The 17,175-nt window shown below is 43.9% G+C and overlaps 1 protein-coding gene across 1 annotated transcript; it reads left to right on the plus strand.

Annotated features, from left to right (window-relative positions):
• Positions 1-1,359: 1,359 nt before the first annotated feature.
• On the plus strand, positions 1,360-16,362 carry slc2a11l (solute carrier family 2 member 11, like; the record flags this gene model as incomplete). The annotated part of the gene is made up of 12 exons (XM_082542056.1): positions 1,360-1,383; positions 1,683-1,781; positions 1,877-2,037; positions 2,165-2,289; positions 2,402-2,531; positions 12,274-12,422; positions 12,516-12,703; positions 12,935-13,045; positions 13,582-13,683; positions 15,327-15,402; positions 15,519-15,646; positions 15,750-16,362. 12 exons carry the CDS (start codon positions 1,360-1,362, stop codon positions 15,954-15,956), a joined length of 1,500 nt encoding a protein of 499 aa, XP_082398182.1. The 3' UTR covers positions 15,957-16,362.
• Positions 16,363-17,175: the final 813 nt, after the last annotated feature.

Genomic DNA, 17,175 nt, shown 5'->3' on the forward strand with positions numbered 1-17,175 from the left:
TACAGCCTCAACGGCAGTTGCAAAAGCTTCATTCACCAGCAGGAATTTATTTTTTTAAGTTCTGGTCTTTCAGTGCTTTATTGACAGTGTTTTTAGTCTGAAGCTGACTCTGCTTCCTCTCTGGAGGTCAGCTGTGTGACATCTGGCTGCATCATGTGTCAGACACAGACACACTGTCTCCTTGGGACAGTTGTGCACAGCTTTTGTCCTTTTTGGAGAACCGGCTTACTTTTGAGAACCAGATGTTATGTAACAAAATTTGTGCTTTTCACAGTGAAGCGTCTTACTGCTGCTTTTGATCGTTCGTTGATACTTTATATTTGTGATTCTGACTCTGAACCAGAGTTTTGTAATAATAGGTGTGTTGGGCCACTCTTGTTTTTCTAGTGGAAACGACTGAAACAGCTTAATTTGGGTATCAAACCTAAGAAGCAACACTTTGAATAAATAGACATCTCACTGTGCCTTTCAAAGACAGATTACTATACACAATTAACAAAGGATTTAGAATAAAAAGAAACTCCCACACAATATTTTTTTTTTACAAAACAAAAGTGCAAGACCAATGTGTTTCTTTCTTTGCTGAAGAATCTTCCAGCAACATCCAGTTTCTCCTGTTCACTGTTTGTATAACTGAATGAGGTATGTGCAAACATTAAGGAAGTTATGTTGGTTGTAGCTTAATGTTTACTGACAACTGACACTGAGGTTTTCCCTGTCTGGATAGCTAATACATTTTCCAAAATGTAACCTTTCTTTTGAGACTTATGGCTCTGTATCCCTTCCATGAGATGATTTTCCTGTTGTGTTTTGTGATGCAATTCTCCACTAAGCTTTGAGACAAATAAAAATAGGTTAAAGGTTTTGGCTTAACTTCATAATCACGTCTTTGTCTCTCTCTGTGTAACTTTTTCAAACTTTTAAACAGATTGCAGGACAATAAATAACTTTTCTTTAGAGCAGCCTGTTAACCCTCTCAGGCCCAAATTAAGTTTTTTGTTGCTAATGCACAACCAAGTCCTGCAGTGGTACTTCTGAGTAAAAAAAAACTCATTAAATATGTATGTGGGGTAATCAGGTTGTTAGTTTTTAACTGTTGCAAATCTGCAACTTCTGCCTGGAGAGGGTTAAGGGTCTTTCATGATCACTGGGCAGAATCCTTAAGCAAACAAAAGTCATGCCCACATGACTTATTCCACATCAGACACATAACTTTTTAAGTTGTTGTTTTTGTTCCAAACACCTTTTATTCTTTGGCCCAGAAAAAAGTTAATCATTTCAGCGCTCAGTTAAATGTGTGCTGCATCCATGTGAATGATCTGAAAAGACTTCTCACCCGAAAGCGACAGACCTACAACAATGATTCAGCACTTAGGACTCCTGGTAGGTGACAGTTAAAACTATTTTTATGTTTACATTATGTTTTTTGAATTGTGAATGGCTAGCTCAAGCATATAAATGAAAGGAAAACTTCTTTTTTTTGATATTTAAATGACTGCTGTATATGGAGAATTGACACAATCCATAAAAATAATTGAACATACAGACTGACAGATGTAAGTTTAGGGAAATGTGGTATTGAAAAATTAAAATTTGATTATTTAGCATGATTGACGTTAAACAAAATGTACCTACATTTTCCATAAAAACATTTCTTGATTTCTTTAAAAACATTTTTACAGGTAGCTTATCCTGTTGTATTTGCTGCCATTTTTGTGTGTGGTATCGGTGGGACATTTCATTATGGATACAGCGTGTCTGTGATGACCTCCCCCTCTGTTGTAAGTGAGATACTTTACTAAATTAAAATACAGACAACCTTAAGCTGTATTTTCAGCATGCATAGACAAGTCTATACCTGTTCACCTTGTTGTAGTTTATAAAGGAGCTGGTGAAGCAAACATGCGTGCAAAGATACGGTCTCTCCCTGGAGCCATGGCAGCTCTCGCTCATCTGGTCCTTCACAGTGTCCATTTTCTGCATTGGGGGTTTACTGGGGTCGCTAACAGCTGGTTCACTGGCGTCAAAATTTGGCAGGTTGGTGTACATGAGCATAAAAATTCCATATTCTGTTTAGCTATTAACATGGCACTGTCAAAGACATGCATAAATAGATGTTCTGCGTTGGCCTCAGGCTCTAAGTCTCTGTTTTCCTGTCCCATAGAAAGCGATGCCTTTTGTTAAACACCTTTGTGGCTATACTTGGCAGCGTGTTGATGCTCTTGAGTAAAACAGCCATGTCCTTTGAGATGATCATGGCAGGACGATTTTTCTTTGGCATTAATTCAGGTAACCTTTTGAGCAAACTCACTGGAGCTAGTTTCCCGGCTGTCCAAACTGTCACCTCATTGAATCTGGTCAGATTGTGTATGTGTGTTGTTGATTTTTCCTGTTACTTTAGGAGCCAGTCTTGCAGTTTATCCAATGTACGTCATGGAAATCGCTCCTCAGAAGCTGAAAGGGATTGTTGGCGTGTTCATTGGTTCCTTCATGTCTTTGGGGAAGTTCTCTGGCCAACTGCTGGGGATCAGGTGAGGTAGCCTACATGTGAAAACGAAAGTATCTCACAGTCCTGTGAAAAACTAAGTACATCTCGTGATTCTAACACCTTCAGCAGAAATAACCAGAAGTAATCATTTTCTGTATAACATCATCATTCTCTCATTGTGGAGGAAATTTGGCTCACTCTTCTTCACAGCACTGCTTTGGGCATTCATTTAGCTTTCTTAAGAGCTCACCACAGCATTTCAGTCAGGTCTTAATTTTGACTGAGTCACTGCAGCCAATGCAACAGGACTGCAAAGGGTCAGATCATGTGGTATTACAATGTGGGACATATTCACATATTTGTAGACATTTTTTTGTGGATTGGTAAATTTCATCTGGCCATTTCTCTGTAAGATGCTCTTTTGACTTGTTACCGTTAGCCTAATTAGATGCAAAATGTTCCTTCAACTCCTTAGTAAAACTTAATTTCCCAGCCTTTCATTGCACATTCCCAGCTTTTTTGAGCTGTCTTGTTGCCATGAAATTCATCATGAGCTAATATTTTACATGAAATTTTAAACAACATATCTTTTCTATTTTGAACAAAATCTGAAATTTGAAAATCATTTGCATTCAGCTTTTATTTGCATTCTACACAACATCACTACTTTAAGGTTTTTATAGTATTTAACTGTATTTCTGAAAAACAGTCCTTTATGGTTCGTATTATTTGCAATTGCAAAAAAAGGAAAAAGAACAAAAAAGTGATAGTTGCAGGGATGGATGGCCACACTTCAAAGGCAGTGGAGGAGGCTAAAGTGATGTGGGAGTGGAGGGAACAGGGTTGGATGGTACATCAGGGACATTTGAGTGAACATGACTGCGCAGGTCCCGCTTCAGTTTCAGGCCCCAGTCCGCGAGATCTTCAACGCACACCTCCGGCACAGCTTCAACAGCATTCCGAGGGAGACTGGGGACATTGAGTCCGAATGGACCATGTTCAGCGTCTTCATTGCCGAAGCTGCTGCATTGAGCTGCGGCCGCAAGGTGGTTGGTGCCTGCCGTGGTGGTAATCCCCGAACCAAATGGTGGACACCAGAGGTGAAGGGAGCCACCAGGCTGAAGAAGGAGTCCTATCGGGCTTGGTTAGCCTGTGGGTGTCACGGTTTGCGGGGCAAGCCGTGTGGATTTGTAGTAAGGACCCAAAAGGCGGCAGCTCTGGTGCAGGTGAGTGTTTATTTACAGGGGTGTAAGTACAAACAGCGGTGGCGACAAAACATGAAACCGGAAACCTAAACTGGGTAAACTAATAAGACAAACCAGAATGAGGATGCAGGGAGGTCCGGAGAAATACATACGAGGAGACGCAGGGAGACCAAGGGGAAACAACACAGACGAACCAGCGATTACTAAGACAGAAAATACAACTTAAATACACTCAGAACACAGGGAGATTATACACAGGTGGGAGACACAGCTGGGAGTGATTAACATGACGAGACCAGGGAGGCAAACTGAAAACACTCACATAAGATGCAGACCTTCACAATAAAACAGGAACACACGGGGGGAACAGGGTAAACACCAATTAGAGAACAGAACCAAAATCGCGAAGAGAAAACACAAAACGCTGGGTCAAAAGGACCCAGGATCATGACAGTACCCCCCCCCCCCCTCAAAGGCTGGCTCCAGACAGCCCAACAAGAAACAAAACAGCCAGAAAAAACAGAAAACAACCCGACCAGGGCGGGCGGCGGGGGCCCAGGAAGGAGGGCTCGAAGCAAAACAAAACCGGAGCACCAGAAGGCCAAAAGACAAAAACAAAAAACGAGCCCAAAACCAAAAGAAACGAAGCACACCAGAACACAGGAAAAAACAGAGCCCAAAACAGAAGAGTTCAGGGGGCCGACAGCACAGGAGTCCAAAACAGTTCAGGGGTCCGACCGTGCAGACGGCAACGGCGGCCACTCAGGCGATGGCGGTCCGGGGGCCGGCCGTGCGGAAGGCAACGGCGGCCACTCAGGCGATGGCGGTCCGGGGGCCGGCCGTGCGGAAGGCAACAGCGGCCACTCAGGCGATGGTGATCCGGACCAGGGGAGGCTGCAGAGGCTGGACCAGGCGAGGATGAAGACTCGGATGAGGCTGGACCAGGCGAGGCTGAAGACTCGGATGAAGCTGGACCAGGCGAGGCTGAAGACTCGGATGAAGCTGGACCAGGCGAGGATGAAGACTCGGATGAAGCTGGACCAGGCGAGGATGAAGACTCGGATGAGGCTGGACCAGACGAGGCTGAAGGCTCTGAGGCTGGACCAGACGAGGCTGAAGGCTCTGAGGCTGGACCAGACGAGGCTGAAGGCTCTGAGGCTGGACCAGACGAGGATGATGATGATGCTGCAGCTGGCGAGGATGATGATGATGCTGCAGCCGGCGAGGATGATGATGATGCTGCAGCAGGTGGCTGGACGGGCTCCTCGGGCCCTCCAGCTGAGACAGGTGGCTGAACGGGCCCCTTGGACCCTCCAGCAGAAGCCATCACAAAGCCAGCAGGCATGGAGTCCTCTGGCAGACATGAAGGCAATGGGTGCTGTGCTGAGCACTGGCCCTGCTCAGACAGCACTGACACGGAGTTGTTCTCTGAGGGCTGCTTAATCTTCAGGGGTCCAGAATCAGCTGGGGACTGAGACCTAGCCTCTGGGGAAGCCCTGGAGTGCAGAACGGTGCTTGAAGCAGCTAAAGCGCGAGAAACTCCCTGACTGGACCTTAAATCTTCTCCCTGCATGGAGTGAATGAGTGGAACCGGTACTGCTGGAGCCAGAGCTACGGGTAGCGGGGGCACTGGAGCTACTGGGGCCTGCGCTACAGGCGGCACTGGAGCTACTGGGGCCTGCGCTACAGGCGGCACTGGAGACTGAACTGAGGGTGGCACTGGAGACTGAACTGAGGGTGGCACTGGAGACTGAACTGAGGGTGGCACTGGAGACTGAACTGAAAGGAGCACTGGCTGCGGGGGAGCTAACTGAGCTGAGAGTGGCTGCGGGGGAGCTAACCGAGCTGAGAGTGGCTGCGGGGGAGCTAACTGAGCTGCCGGTAGCTGCACAGGCGATAAGCAGCTCGCGTTGACATCCGCCACACAAAACGCAGCCCCTGAATGAACAGTCATGCAGTCTGAAAATGAAAAAGAGTCCTCACTCACCACAGCCGGTGATTTAGAAGCCCGAACGTACGGCTGTGGGGTGGCGCGCTTGCGGCGCGATCGGCGTTTCCTCCCCGCAGACGGCTCCGACGGGCCGGGCAAGATCACATCCGGCGAGTCGGGCAGCGAGGCAGGAGTGGCTGAGAGAAGGTGAGGTGTGTGCCGGAGAAAAGCCTGTATGGTCGGAGGAAGTGAATTCAGTAGCCATGGCAGGCCGGAAAAGAGACGTTGTAGCCGACCTTCCACGGCGCGGCGAAGCTCGTACGGAGGATTCTCCAGCCACAGCCCGAAGAGGATCTCCACATTGTAGCCGATGTCATCCTGGAGCTCCTCGGACGGATTGACTGCCGCTGGGTCCATGGTGGCTGGTTCGTTCTGTCACGGTTTGCGGGGCAAGCCGTGTGGATTTGTAGTAAGGCCCCAAAAGGCGGCAGCTCTGGTGCAGGTGAGTGTTTATTTACAGGGGTGTAAGTACAAACAGCGGTGGCGACAAAACATGAAACCGGAAACCTAAACTGGGTAAACTAATAAGACAAACCAGAATGAGGATGCAGGGAGGTCCGGAGAAATACATACGGGGAGACGCAGGGAGACCGAGGGGAAACAACACAGACGAACCAGCGATTACTAAGACAGAAAATACAACTTAAATACACTCAGAACACAGGGAGATTACACACAGGTGGGAGACACAGCTGGGAGTGATTAACATGACGAGACCAGGGAGGCAAACTGAAAACACTCACATAAGACGCAGACCTTCACAATAAAACAGGAACACACGGGGGGAACAGGGTAAACACCAATTAGAGAACAGAACCAAAATCGTGAAGAGAAAACACAAAACGCTGGGTCAAAAGGACCCAGGATCATGACAGTGGGACTCCGGAGGCAGCCGACAGGTATCGACAGGCCAAGCGGAATGCAGCTCGGGCAGTGGCTGAAGCAAAAACTCGGGTGTGGGAGGAGTTCGGAGAGGCCATGGAAAAAGACTTTCGGGCTGCCTCGAAGAGATTCTGGCAAACCGTCAGACGTCTCAGGAGGGGAAAGCGGTGCTCTACCTGCACTGTGTATAGTGCTGGCGGAGCGCTGCTGACGTCGACTGAGAAAATTGTCAGGCGGTGGAAGGAATACTTCGAAGACCTCCTTAATCCCACTGACACGTCTTCCGAGGAGGAAGCAGAGTCTGGGGATGAGGGGAATGACCCGCCAATTTCCGGGGGCGAGGTCACTGAGGCAGTTAAACAACTCCTTGGTGGCAGAGCCCTTGGTGTTGATGAGGTCCGCCCCGAGTTCCTGAAGGCTCTGGACGTTGTAGGGCTGTCCTGGTTGACACGCCTCTGCAATGTTGCGTGGAGATCAGGGGCAGTACCTGTGGACTGGCAGACCGGGGTGGTGGTCCCCATCTTCAAGAAAGGAGACCGGAGGGTGTGTTCCAACTACAGGGGGATCACACTCCTCAGCCTCCCTGGGAAAGTCTATGCCAGGGTGCTGGAGAGGAGAGTTCGTCCGTTAGTCGAACCTCGGATACAGGAGGAACAATGCGGTTTTCATCCTGGTCGCGGAACACTGGACCAGCTCTTTATCCTCTCCAGGATACTTGAGGGTGCATGGGAGTTTGCCCAACCAGTCTACATGTGTTTTGTGGACTTGGAGAAGGCATTCGACCGTGTCCCTCGGGGTGTCCTGTGGGAGGTGTTGCGGGAATATGGGGTGTCTGGCCCATTGCTACGGGCCATTCGATCCCTATACAACCGTTGCAAGAGCTTGGTTCGCATTGCCGGCAATAAGTCGGACTCGTTCCCGGTGGGTGATGGGCTCCGCCAGGGCTGCCCTTTGTCTCCGGTTCTGTTCATAATTTTTATGGACAGGATTTCTAGGCGCAGCCAAGTGGCGGAGGGCTTTCGCTTTGGTGGCCTCAGAATCTCATCTCTGATTTTTGCAGATGATGTGGTTCTGTTGGCTTCATCGGGTGAGGGCCTCCAGCTCGCACTGGAGCGGTTCGCAGCCGAGTGTGAAGCAGCGGGAATGAGGATCAGCACCTCCAAATCTGAGGCCATGGTTCTCAGCCGGAAAAGGGTGGAGTGCCCACTCCGGGTCGGGGATGAGTTCCTGCCCCAAGTGGAGGAGTTCAAGTATCTCGGGGTCTTGTTCGCGAGTGATGGGAGAAGGGAGCCGGAGATCGACAGACGGATTGGGGCTGCAGCTGCAGTAATGCAGACGCTGCACCGGTCCGTCGTGGTTCAATTCAATTCAATTCAATTTTATTTATATAGCGCCAAATCACAACAAAAGTCGCCTCAAGGCGCTTCATAGATACAGAGAAAAACCCAACAATCATATGACCCCCTATGAGCAAGCACTTTGGCGACAGTGGGAAGGAAAAACTCCCTTTTAACAGGAAGAAACCTCCGGCAGAACCAGGCTCAGGGAGGGGCGGCCATCTGCTGCGACCGGTTGGGGTGAGAGAAGGAAGACAGGATAAAGACATGCTGTGGAAGAGAGACAGAGGTTAATAACAGATATGATTCAATGCAGAGAGGTCTATTAATACATAGTGAGTGAGAAAGGTGACTGGAAAGGAAAAACTCAATGCATCATGGGAATCCCCCGGCAGCCTACATCTATTGCAGCATAACAAAGGGAGGATTCAGGGTCACCTGGTCCAGCCCTAACTATATGCTTTAGAAAAAAGGAAAGTTTTAAGCCTAATCTTAAAAGTAGAGATAGTGTCTGTCTCCCGAATCCAAACTGGAAGCTGGTTCCACAGAAGAGGGGCCTGAAAACTGAAGGCTCTCCCTCCCATTCTACTTTTAAATACTCTAGGAACAACAAGTAGGCCTGCAGAGCGAGAGCGGAGCGCTCTAATAGGGTGATATGGTACTACAAGGTCATTAAGATAAGATGGGGCCTGATTATTTAAGACCTTGTATGTGAGGAGCAGGATTTTGAATTCAATTCTGGATTTAACAGGAAGCCAATGAAGGGAAGCCAAAACAGGAGAAATATGCTCTCTCTTTCTAGTCCCTGTCAGGACTCTTGCTGCAGCATTTTGGATTAGCTGAAGGCTTTTCAGTGAGTTTTTTGGACATCCTGATAATAATGAATTACAGTAGTCCAGCCTGGAAGTAATAAATGCATGAACTAGTTTTTCAGCGTCACTCTGAGACAGGATATTTCTAATTTTAGAGATGTTGCGCAAATGGAAGAAAGCAGTCTTACATATTTGTTTAATATGTGCGTTGAAGGACATGTCCTGGTCAAAAATGACTCCAAGGTTCCTCACCGCGTTACTGGAGGCCAAGGTAATGCCATCCAGAGTAAGAATCTGATTAGATACCATATTTCTAAGATTTTCAGGGCCGAGTACAATAACCTCAGTTTTATCTGAATTAAGAAGCAGAAAGTTAGCGGCCATCCAGGTCTTTATGTCTTTAAGACATTCCTGCAGTTTAACTAATTGGTGTGTGTTATCTGGCTTCATGGACAGATAGAGCTGGGTGTCATCTGCATAGCAGTGAAAATGTATGCTATGTCTTCTAATGATGCTGCCTAAGGGAAGCATGTATAATGTAAACAGAATTGGTCCTAGCACTGAACCCTGTGGAACTCCATAATTAACCTCAGTGTGTGAAGAGGACTCTCCATTTACATGCACGAATTGGAGTCTATTAGATAGATATGATACAAACCACTGCAGTGCAGTACCTGTAATACCTACAGCATGTTCTAATCGCTCTAATAGAATATTATGGTCAACAGTATCGAACGCTGCACTGAGGTCTAGCAGGACAAGCACAGAGATGAGTCCACTGTCAGAGGCCATAAGAAGATCATTTGTAACCTTCACTAAAGCTGTTTCTGTGCTGTGCTGAGCTCTGAAACCTGACTGAAACTCTTCAAATAAACCATTCCTCTGCAGATGATCTGTTAGCTGTTTGACAACTACTCTTTCAAGGATTTTTGATATGAAAGGAAGGTTGGAGATTGGCCTATAATTAGCTAAGACTGCTGGGTCTAGAGATGGCTTTTTGAGTAAAGGTTTAACTACAGCCAGCTTGAAGGCCTGTGGTACATAGCCGATTATTAGAGATAGGTTGATCATATTTAAGATCGAAGAATTAATTAATGGCAGGACTTCTTTGAGCAGTTTTGTAGGAATGGGGTCTAAAAGACACGTTGATGGTTTGGAGGAAGTAATTATTGAAGTTAACTCAGAAAGATCAATTGGAGAAAAAGAGTCTAACTTAATATCAATGGTACTAAGAGTAGCTGTAGATAATATTACATCTGTGGGATGATTATTGGTAATTTTTTCTCTAATGATAAAAATTTTATTTGTGAAGAAGTTCATGAAGTCATTACTAGTTAACGTTAAAGGGATGGTTGGCTCAAAAGAGCTCTGACTTTTTGTCAGCCTGGCTACAGTGCTGAAGAGAAACCTGGGGTTGTTCTTATTTTCTTCAATCAGTGATGAATAGTAAGATGTTCTGGCTTTGCGGAGGGCTTTCTTATAAAGCAGCAAACTATTTCTCCAGGCTAAATGATGATCCTCTAGATTTGTGACACGCCATTTCCTCTCCAGATTACGAGTCATCTGCTTTAGGGTACGTGTTTCAGAATTATACCACGGAGTCAGGTACTTCTGATTTGAGGCCTTAGTTTTCACAGGAGCTACAGTATCCAGAGTCGTACGTAGTGAGGAGGTGAAATTATTAACAAGATAATCGACCTCTGTTGGGGTAGCGTTCAGATAGCTGCTTTGCTCTGTGTTGGTACAGGGCATTGGAGATGATAACAGTGGGTGGATTATATTCTTAAACTTAGTTACAGTGCTTTCAGAAAGACATCTACTTTGATAAAGTCTACTCTTCACCGCTGTGTAATCAGTTATTGTAAAAGTAAATGTTATCAGGAAATGATCAGACAGGAGAGGGTTTTCAGGAAACACTGTTAAATGTTCAGGTTCGATGCCATATGTTAGAACAAGATCTAGAGTGTGATTAAAGTGGTGGGTGGGTTCTTTTACATTTTGAGAGAAACCAATTGAGTCTAATAACAGATTAAATGCCATGTTGAGGCTGTCATTTTTAGCATCTACATGGATGTTAAAATCACCCACAATAATTATTTTATCTGAGCTCAGAACTAAATTAGATATAAAGTCTGAGAAATCAGACAGAAACTCTGTGTAAGGCCCAGGTGGACGATAGATGAGAACAAGTAAGACTGGTTTCTGAGTTTCACAGCTGGGGTGGACAATGTTAAGCATCAGGCTTTCAAATGAATTAAAAGTCTGTCTTGGTCTTTCATTAATTAATAGGCTGGTGTGAAAAATTGCTGCCACACCGCCCCCTCGGCCTGTGCTTCGAGATTTCTGGTAGTTAGAATGGCTCGGGGGTGTTGATTCATTTAAACTAACATAATCATCCTGCTGCAACCAGGTTTCTGTAAGGCAGAGTAAATCGATTTGTTGATCAATTATTAAGTCATGTACTAACAGAGACTTGGAGGAGAGAGACCTAATATTTAATAATCCACATTTCACTGTTTTACTCTTTGGTTCAGATGTGGATACTGTATTGTTCTTTCTTTGTGATTGTTTATGTTTAAGTTGTTTGTTGCTGGTTTTTAGTTTGTTTTTTGTCTTTTTGGAAGCTGACACAGTCTCTATGGAGATGGGTTTTTGGGGGGGTAGCAGGAGGAGAGAAGCTGCAGAGAAGCGTGTAAGACTGCAACTCTGCTTCCTGGTCCCAACTCTGGATAGTCATATTTTGGGGGGTTTAATAAATTTGTCCATATTTCTAGAAATGAGAGCTGCTCCATCCAAAGTGGGATGGATGCCATCTCTCCTAACAAGACCAGGTTTCCTCCAGAAGGTTTGCCAATTATCTATGAAGACCACATCATTGGTGAAGAGGGAGCTGAGTGTAAAAGCGAAGCTCTCAATTTACCGGTCGATCTACGTCCCTACCCTCACCTATGGCCACGAGCTGTGGGTAGTGACCGAAAGAATGAGATCGCGGATACAAGCGGCAGAAATGAGCTTCCTCCGAAGGGTGGCTGGCCTCTCCCTTAGAGATAGGGTGAGAAGTTCGGCCATCCGGGAGGGGCTCAGAGTAGAGCAGCTGCTGCTCCACATCGAAAGGAGCCAGCTGAGGTGGTTCGGGCATCTGACAAGGATGCCCCCTGGGCGCCTCCTGGGTGAGGTGTTCCAGGCATGTCCCACCGGGAGGAGGCCCCGGGGCAGACCCAGGACACGCTGGAGAGATTATATCTCTCGGCTGGCCTGGGAACGCCTTGGTATTCCCCCGGATAAGCTGGAGGAGGTGGCTGGGGAGAGGGAGGTCTGGGCCTCTTTGCTTAGGCTGCTGCCCCCGCGACCCGGCCCCGGACAAAGCGGATGAAAATGGATGGATGGATTATTTGCAATGTATTTAAGTGCAATTTATTGCACTTTGTTACCATGTATGAAAGAATTATATGCAAAAATCTTTGTCCCTTTAAAACTTTTCATAACTGTGTTTTTGGAAGCATGTTGCTATTTTAGATATTAACCTGTGATAACTTGACTATTGATGTTATACTTGCAGTGAGTTACTTGGTACAGAGAAGCTGTGGCCCTGGCTGCTTGGTTTCATCGGTTTCACTGGGTTGTTTCAACTCATCACCCTGTTCTTCCTGCCAGAATCTCCCAGCTTCCTGTTGCTGGACAGAGGAGACCAACGAACCTGTGAAAAAGGTGTACAAAAACATTTTTAGCCTTAGGGGATTTTTTTTACTTAGTGACTGTTAACTTACCATTTAAATCTCATGTTTTTTCATGCCACCTTAGCTTTAAAGCAGCTTTGGGGCAATAAGGACTACAGCAGAGAGATCGAGGAGATGCTGGAGGAGAAAGCTGCCCTGCAGAGTGTCCGCAGCTACTCAGTGTTGGAGCTGATTCAGAACAAAACGATCCGCTGGCAGCTGATCACTGTCGCTGTAACTTTCACCTCAGTGCAGCTCTGTGGCATCAATGCTGTGAGTGTATATGCTAGAAAGAGAGGAGTCTTTCTTTCACCAGTCTCTGTAATCTCCTTTTTTAGATTATGTTCTTTCAAAAAATCCTGTAATGTCTAAATATAATAAAATGTAATAAATACATAACTAACAATAACAGTGAAATATTCAGCAGGAAAACTGGCCAGTTTCAGTAAAATGAATAGAAACATTACACAGTTTCTTATCTGTGTATGTTTAACTTCTCTACAGGTGTACTTTTATTCTTTTGATGTGTTTCGTGCGGCGGGAATCCCAGAAGAAAAGTTACGATACACTGCCTTGGGGACAGGGCTCTGTGAATTTTCTACTGTTGTATCCTGTGTAAGTACTCTTTCACTGATATCCAATCATGTTTGTATCCAATAAAAAACGGACTGTCCAGCAAAATATAGGTGCTCAGCTCAAGAACGACAAACTTTAAAGGACAAAAAGTAGTGCAGCACAATGACTGATCCAAAGGTGTTTACTTGTGCAAACAGACTAGCATTTCAGCAGGTGGAGCCAGAGTGGACAAAAACTAACAAGGGCAACTTGTGTCCTATGACTCATCGTCATTTCTTTGTTCAGACTTCTGTTGAAATGTTAGTCACTTAGCACAAGCCAATTTTAGGGAAACTTTGTGTTTAACATCCTGTAAACACTCTATCATTAATGTTTGTTTTATTTACTTCCTGCTGATGTATCAAATCATTTAAGGGAAAAAACGTCTGGAGGTCTCACCAGTGATGTAAATGCCTTGTGGCAGCTGTTTTCATGTGTAATCGTAGCTCCCCCATGTGGCTGTTTAATTAATTGTTTAATTTTAATTCTGTGCAAAACATTTACAGCAGCAGGCTAAATCTTTTCTCATGTTGCAGTTCATGATTATTAACAGAACAGGAAAAACGGCCCTGCTCTTCAGAGGCTACGCAGGAATGTCTGTGACACTAGTTTTCCTCACCATCACTTTGTACCTGCAAGTAAGTCACTGCAAAACTAACCACTTTTAAAAATATATTTATATATACACTACCAGTCAAATGTTTTAGGACACATTATTTTTTTTCCATTTTTTAATTGAAAATTACGCTGTTTAATGTCTCATTACACCCTGAAATGAAAGCATAGTACAAATAAGCTGTTGGAGTTAAAAGAGAAATCATGGAATCAATTTATAGACAAAAATGTATTCTAAAGTTTTGATTTATCAAAGTAGCCAGCTTTGGCAGATATAACAGCTGAACACACCCGTGGCATTTTTTCTGCAATAGGAATCCAATATTCTTCAGGAAGTTCTTCCCATATCTTTTGCAGAAGTTCCCATAAATGTGTGACACTTGTAGATTGCTTTGCTTTCACTCTTCTTTCCAGTTCATCCCAAACCAGCTTGATGGGGTTTCAGTCTGGAGCCTGTGCTGGCCTCTCCATGTTTTCAAGCTAATTATCTCATTCTTTTTTTCCTGAGGTAGTTCTGGTAAAGCTTGGACTTATCTTTTGGGTCATTATCTTGCTGTAGGATAAACCCCAACTAGGCGCATACCCGAGGGTGTTGCTTGGGGCTGCAGAAAGCTGTGGTAGCCGTTTTGGTTCAGGGTCCCTTTCACTCTCACCATCAAATTTCCTTCCCCACATTTGACAGTTGATACCACACACTGTGAAACCATCCTTTCGCCTACTCGAAAGGGTAGTTATGATGGGAAGATTTCAAATTTTGATTAGTCCATAATACCTTTTTCCAGTCTTCAGTAGTGCAATGGCAGTGTTTCATGGCCCAGGCAAGCCTTTTGTCTTATTCTGATTATTCTTAGCAATGGCTTTCTTATTGCTACTTGTCCTGTTAAACCTGCTCAAAGTCTTCTCTTCACAGTTGAAACTGGGACTTGCTTATTACGACCTCTATTAAGCTGTGCTTGAAACTGTTGTCCTGTGAGCCGCCTATCACGCAAACTGTTAACTCTCAGAAACTCGTCCTCTGATTCAGTTGTGGCTTTGGGTCTGCCAGAGCTCTTCCCGTCTGAGTTTCTGAGTGCCTTTTGATGTCGAAGGAAACTGTACTCACTGACACCTTTACTTTCTTTGCAATTTCTCTGTAGGAAAGACCTACATTTTTAGGTGCTATGATGGTCTGTCTCTCTTCCATTTTTCTCGCCATTTTTGTAGCCACACACTTTCTGTAGTACAATACTGTTCAACTGATGCTCACGAGGGCATGGTACCACAGTGTGTTCCAGCACTGCTTTTATGCAGACAGAGGGGCCAGTAAGTAATCCAGAAAAGTTGCAATTAGTAGCACCAGCTTTCAATGGTTGATCAACCTCCATTGCTGAACGACAGCTTTAAATTGTTAACCCATTTTGTGTTCCCCGAAAAAGACCTTTTTTAAATAATTTTGAAATGTATATTATTTTTTAGTTTTGGGTAAACTTACCTTCACAAAAAAAAAAAAACATCTGGCAGTTGACCACTTACCTTTGTACCATTTCAAACTATTCACTGGACTTGAATGACTTGAATTGTGATAAATGACTGGAAAAATTGGGGTGTTCTGAAACCTTTGACAGATAGTATATACATCTGCATATTTGAATAAATAAACAAACTTAAACCCTTTTGTTTTCCTCAGAGTCAGGTCTCCTGGATGCCGTACTGCAGCATGGTCCTTATTTTCCTCTGTATAGTCTTTTTTGCCATTGGTCCAGGTACGTTTATCTCTCAAGCTAATATTTCTAAAGACTGTAAAATTAACACCAAGAAGTTTTTCTTTTTGACCAAACAATGAGGAGATCTTATTGTAGCATGTACATTTTCCCCAAAGTTGGAGTTACACCTAGTCTTCCAGGGGAACTCTTTGCTCAGCCTTTCAGATCGGCTGCGTACACAATCTCTTGCAGCCTCAACTGGTTAGTCCTGTTTGTGGTTGGGATGGTCTTCCCCATCCTAGTGGTAAGTATGTTAAAAGTATGTAAAATGTGGCATATTTTTAAGATCATTTGAAATGTGTCAAGCACAAGGACTGACAAATTGCCTCCAAATGCTTTATTTCCAGGAGAAACTGGATTACTTTTGCTTTCTCATTTTTCTGTTTTCTTGCTTCATCTGTGGGCTTTATATGAAGTTCAACGTCCCCGAAATCAAAAATAAGACACCGCTGGAGATCGCTGCAGAATTTGATAAGATGCATTGCAAACCCAAAAGAGAAGACGTGACTGAGAAGTACGCCAATAGAATCATATCATACGAAACCAAACTGTGATTAGATTTATTAAAAAAAATGAAAATATGCTGTTAAATGTGCAGCTTGAATTAGTCACTGTATGTCAGACAGACAGGATATGAATGACGTTAATAAATATTTAGGATTAAACTGGTCATCAAGGACATAGCACAGAGGGTTTTTTTGTTTTTGTTTTTTTTACTGATGAAGGACATTCACACTGCACCAAAATAACTGTGTAATACAAAAAACAAATAAATGACAGAAAAGTCATTTTATCTACTATAAAAACGTATTTTCTTTTTTTCTTTTTCTTTCTTTACAATGGATACGCAGTAAGATAAAAAACAAACAAACAAAAAATTAAATATAAAATAGGACATTTTCTGTCAATGAATAATTTATTTCTGTTTTCATACCTGAACTTTTTTTGTAATTTTTAACATTTCTGTCAAACATTTTCTTACAGTTTATACCCGAACTTTCTTTCATTTACTACAACAGTATAGTATATGGCGTAGAAAAACTGAGCTGTGCTGTTGTAACTGCACTTCTTTTTCTTATGTTAAGATGTCTTAGGGATTCAGTGTGTAGTTAAATGTCTTTACACAGACAGAAAGGAGAGTTTCACTGGTCCAGCCCACTTATGATCAAAGTGGGCTGCATATGGCCCATGACCCATATTGTGAGTTTGACATTACTGACACGTTATAGATCTTTCACTCTTGTTTGATTATTAAAAAAAAGATTTTAAAGTGAGTTGTAGCAGCATTTTTTTCTATTTGCGTTTTCTTACTTTACTCTAAAACTTTAATATCAGACCTTAAAATATTGTTGTGTTTGCTCTTGTGCTTTTTGCTATAAGCTATGATTTTTAATTTCTCCTCAAATGTGGTAAATCAACCATAAATTACACAATAATATTTAACTCGTCTGAAACATGATGCATTTCTATAGTTGAAACTGCTCCACAGTCTTTTTCCATCCTGACCAGTTGTATCACTGGAGTGCCGTTTAAATACTGATGACGTTTTTCCACCTGTGTGACACTATATATAGAAAAAGAGGGTTGGTTATGTCATGGTGGTGTGTCATGCAGATAAGTCCCAGCCCAAAGGGACTTACAGTACAGCACATAGAGAAACAACCGCACTACACAAACCACAAATGTACAAAACATGAGTTTTACAAATAATATTTGCTACAAAACAAACAAAAAAAACCCAAAAACTGCGAAGCTCAAGTTTGATGTAAGTTA

This window comes from Aulonocara stuartgranti, assembly GCF_965226115.1.
Source record: "Aulonocara stuartgranti genome assembly, chromosome: 7".
Taxonomy (NCBI): Eukaryota; Metazoa; Chordata; class Actinopteri; order Cichliformes; family Cichlidae; genus Aulonocara; species Aulonocara stuartgranti.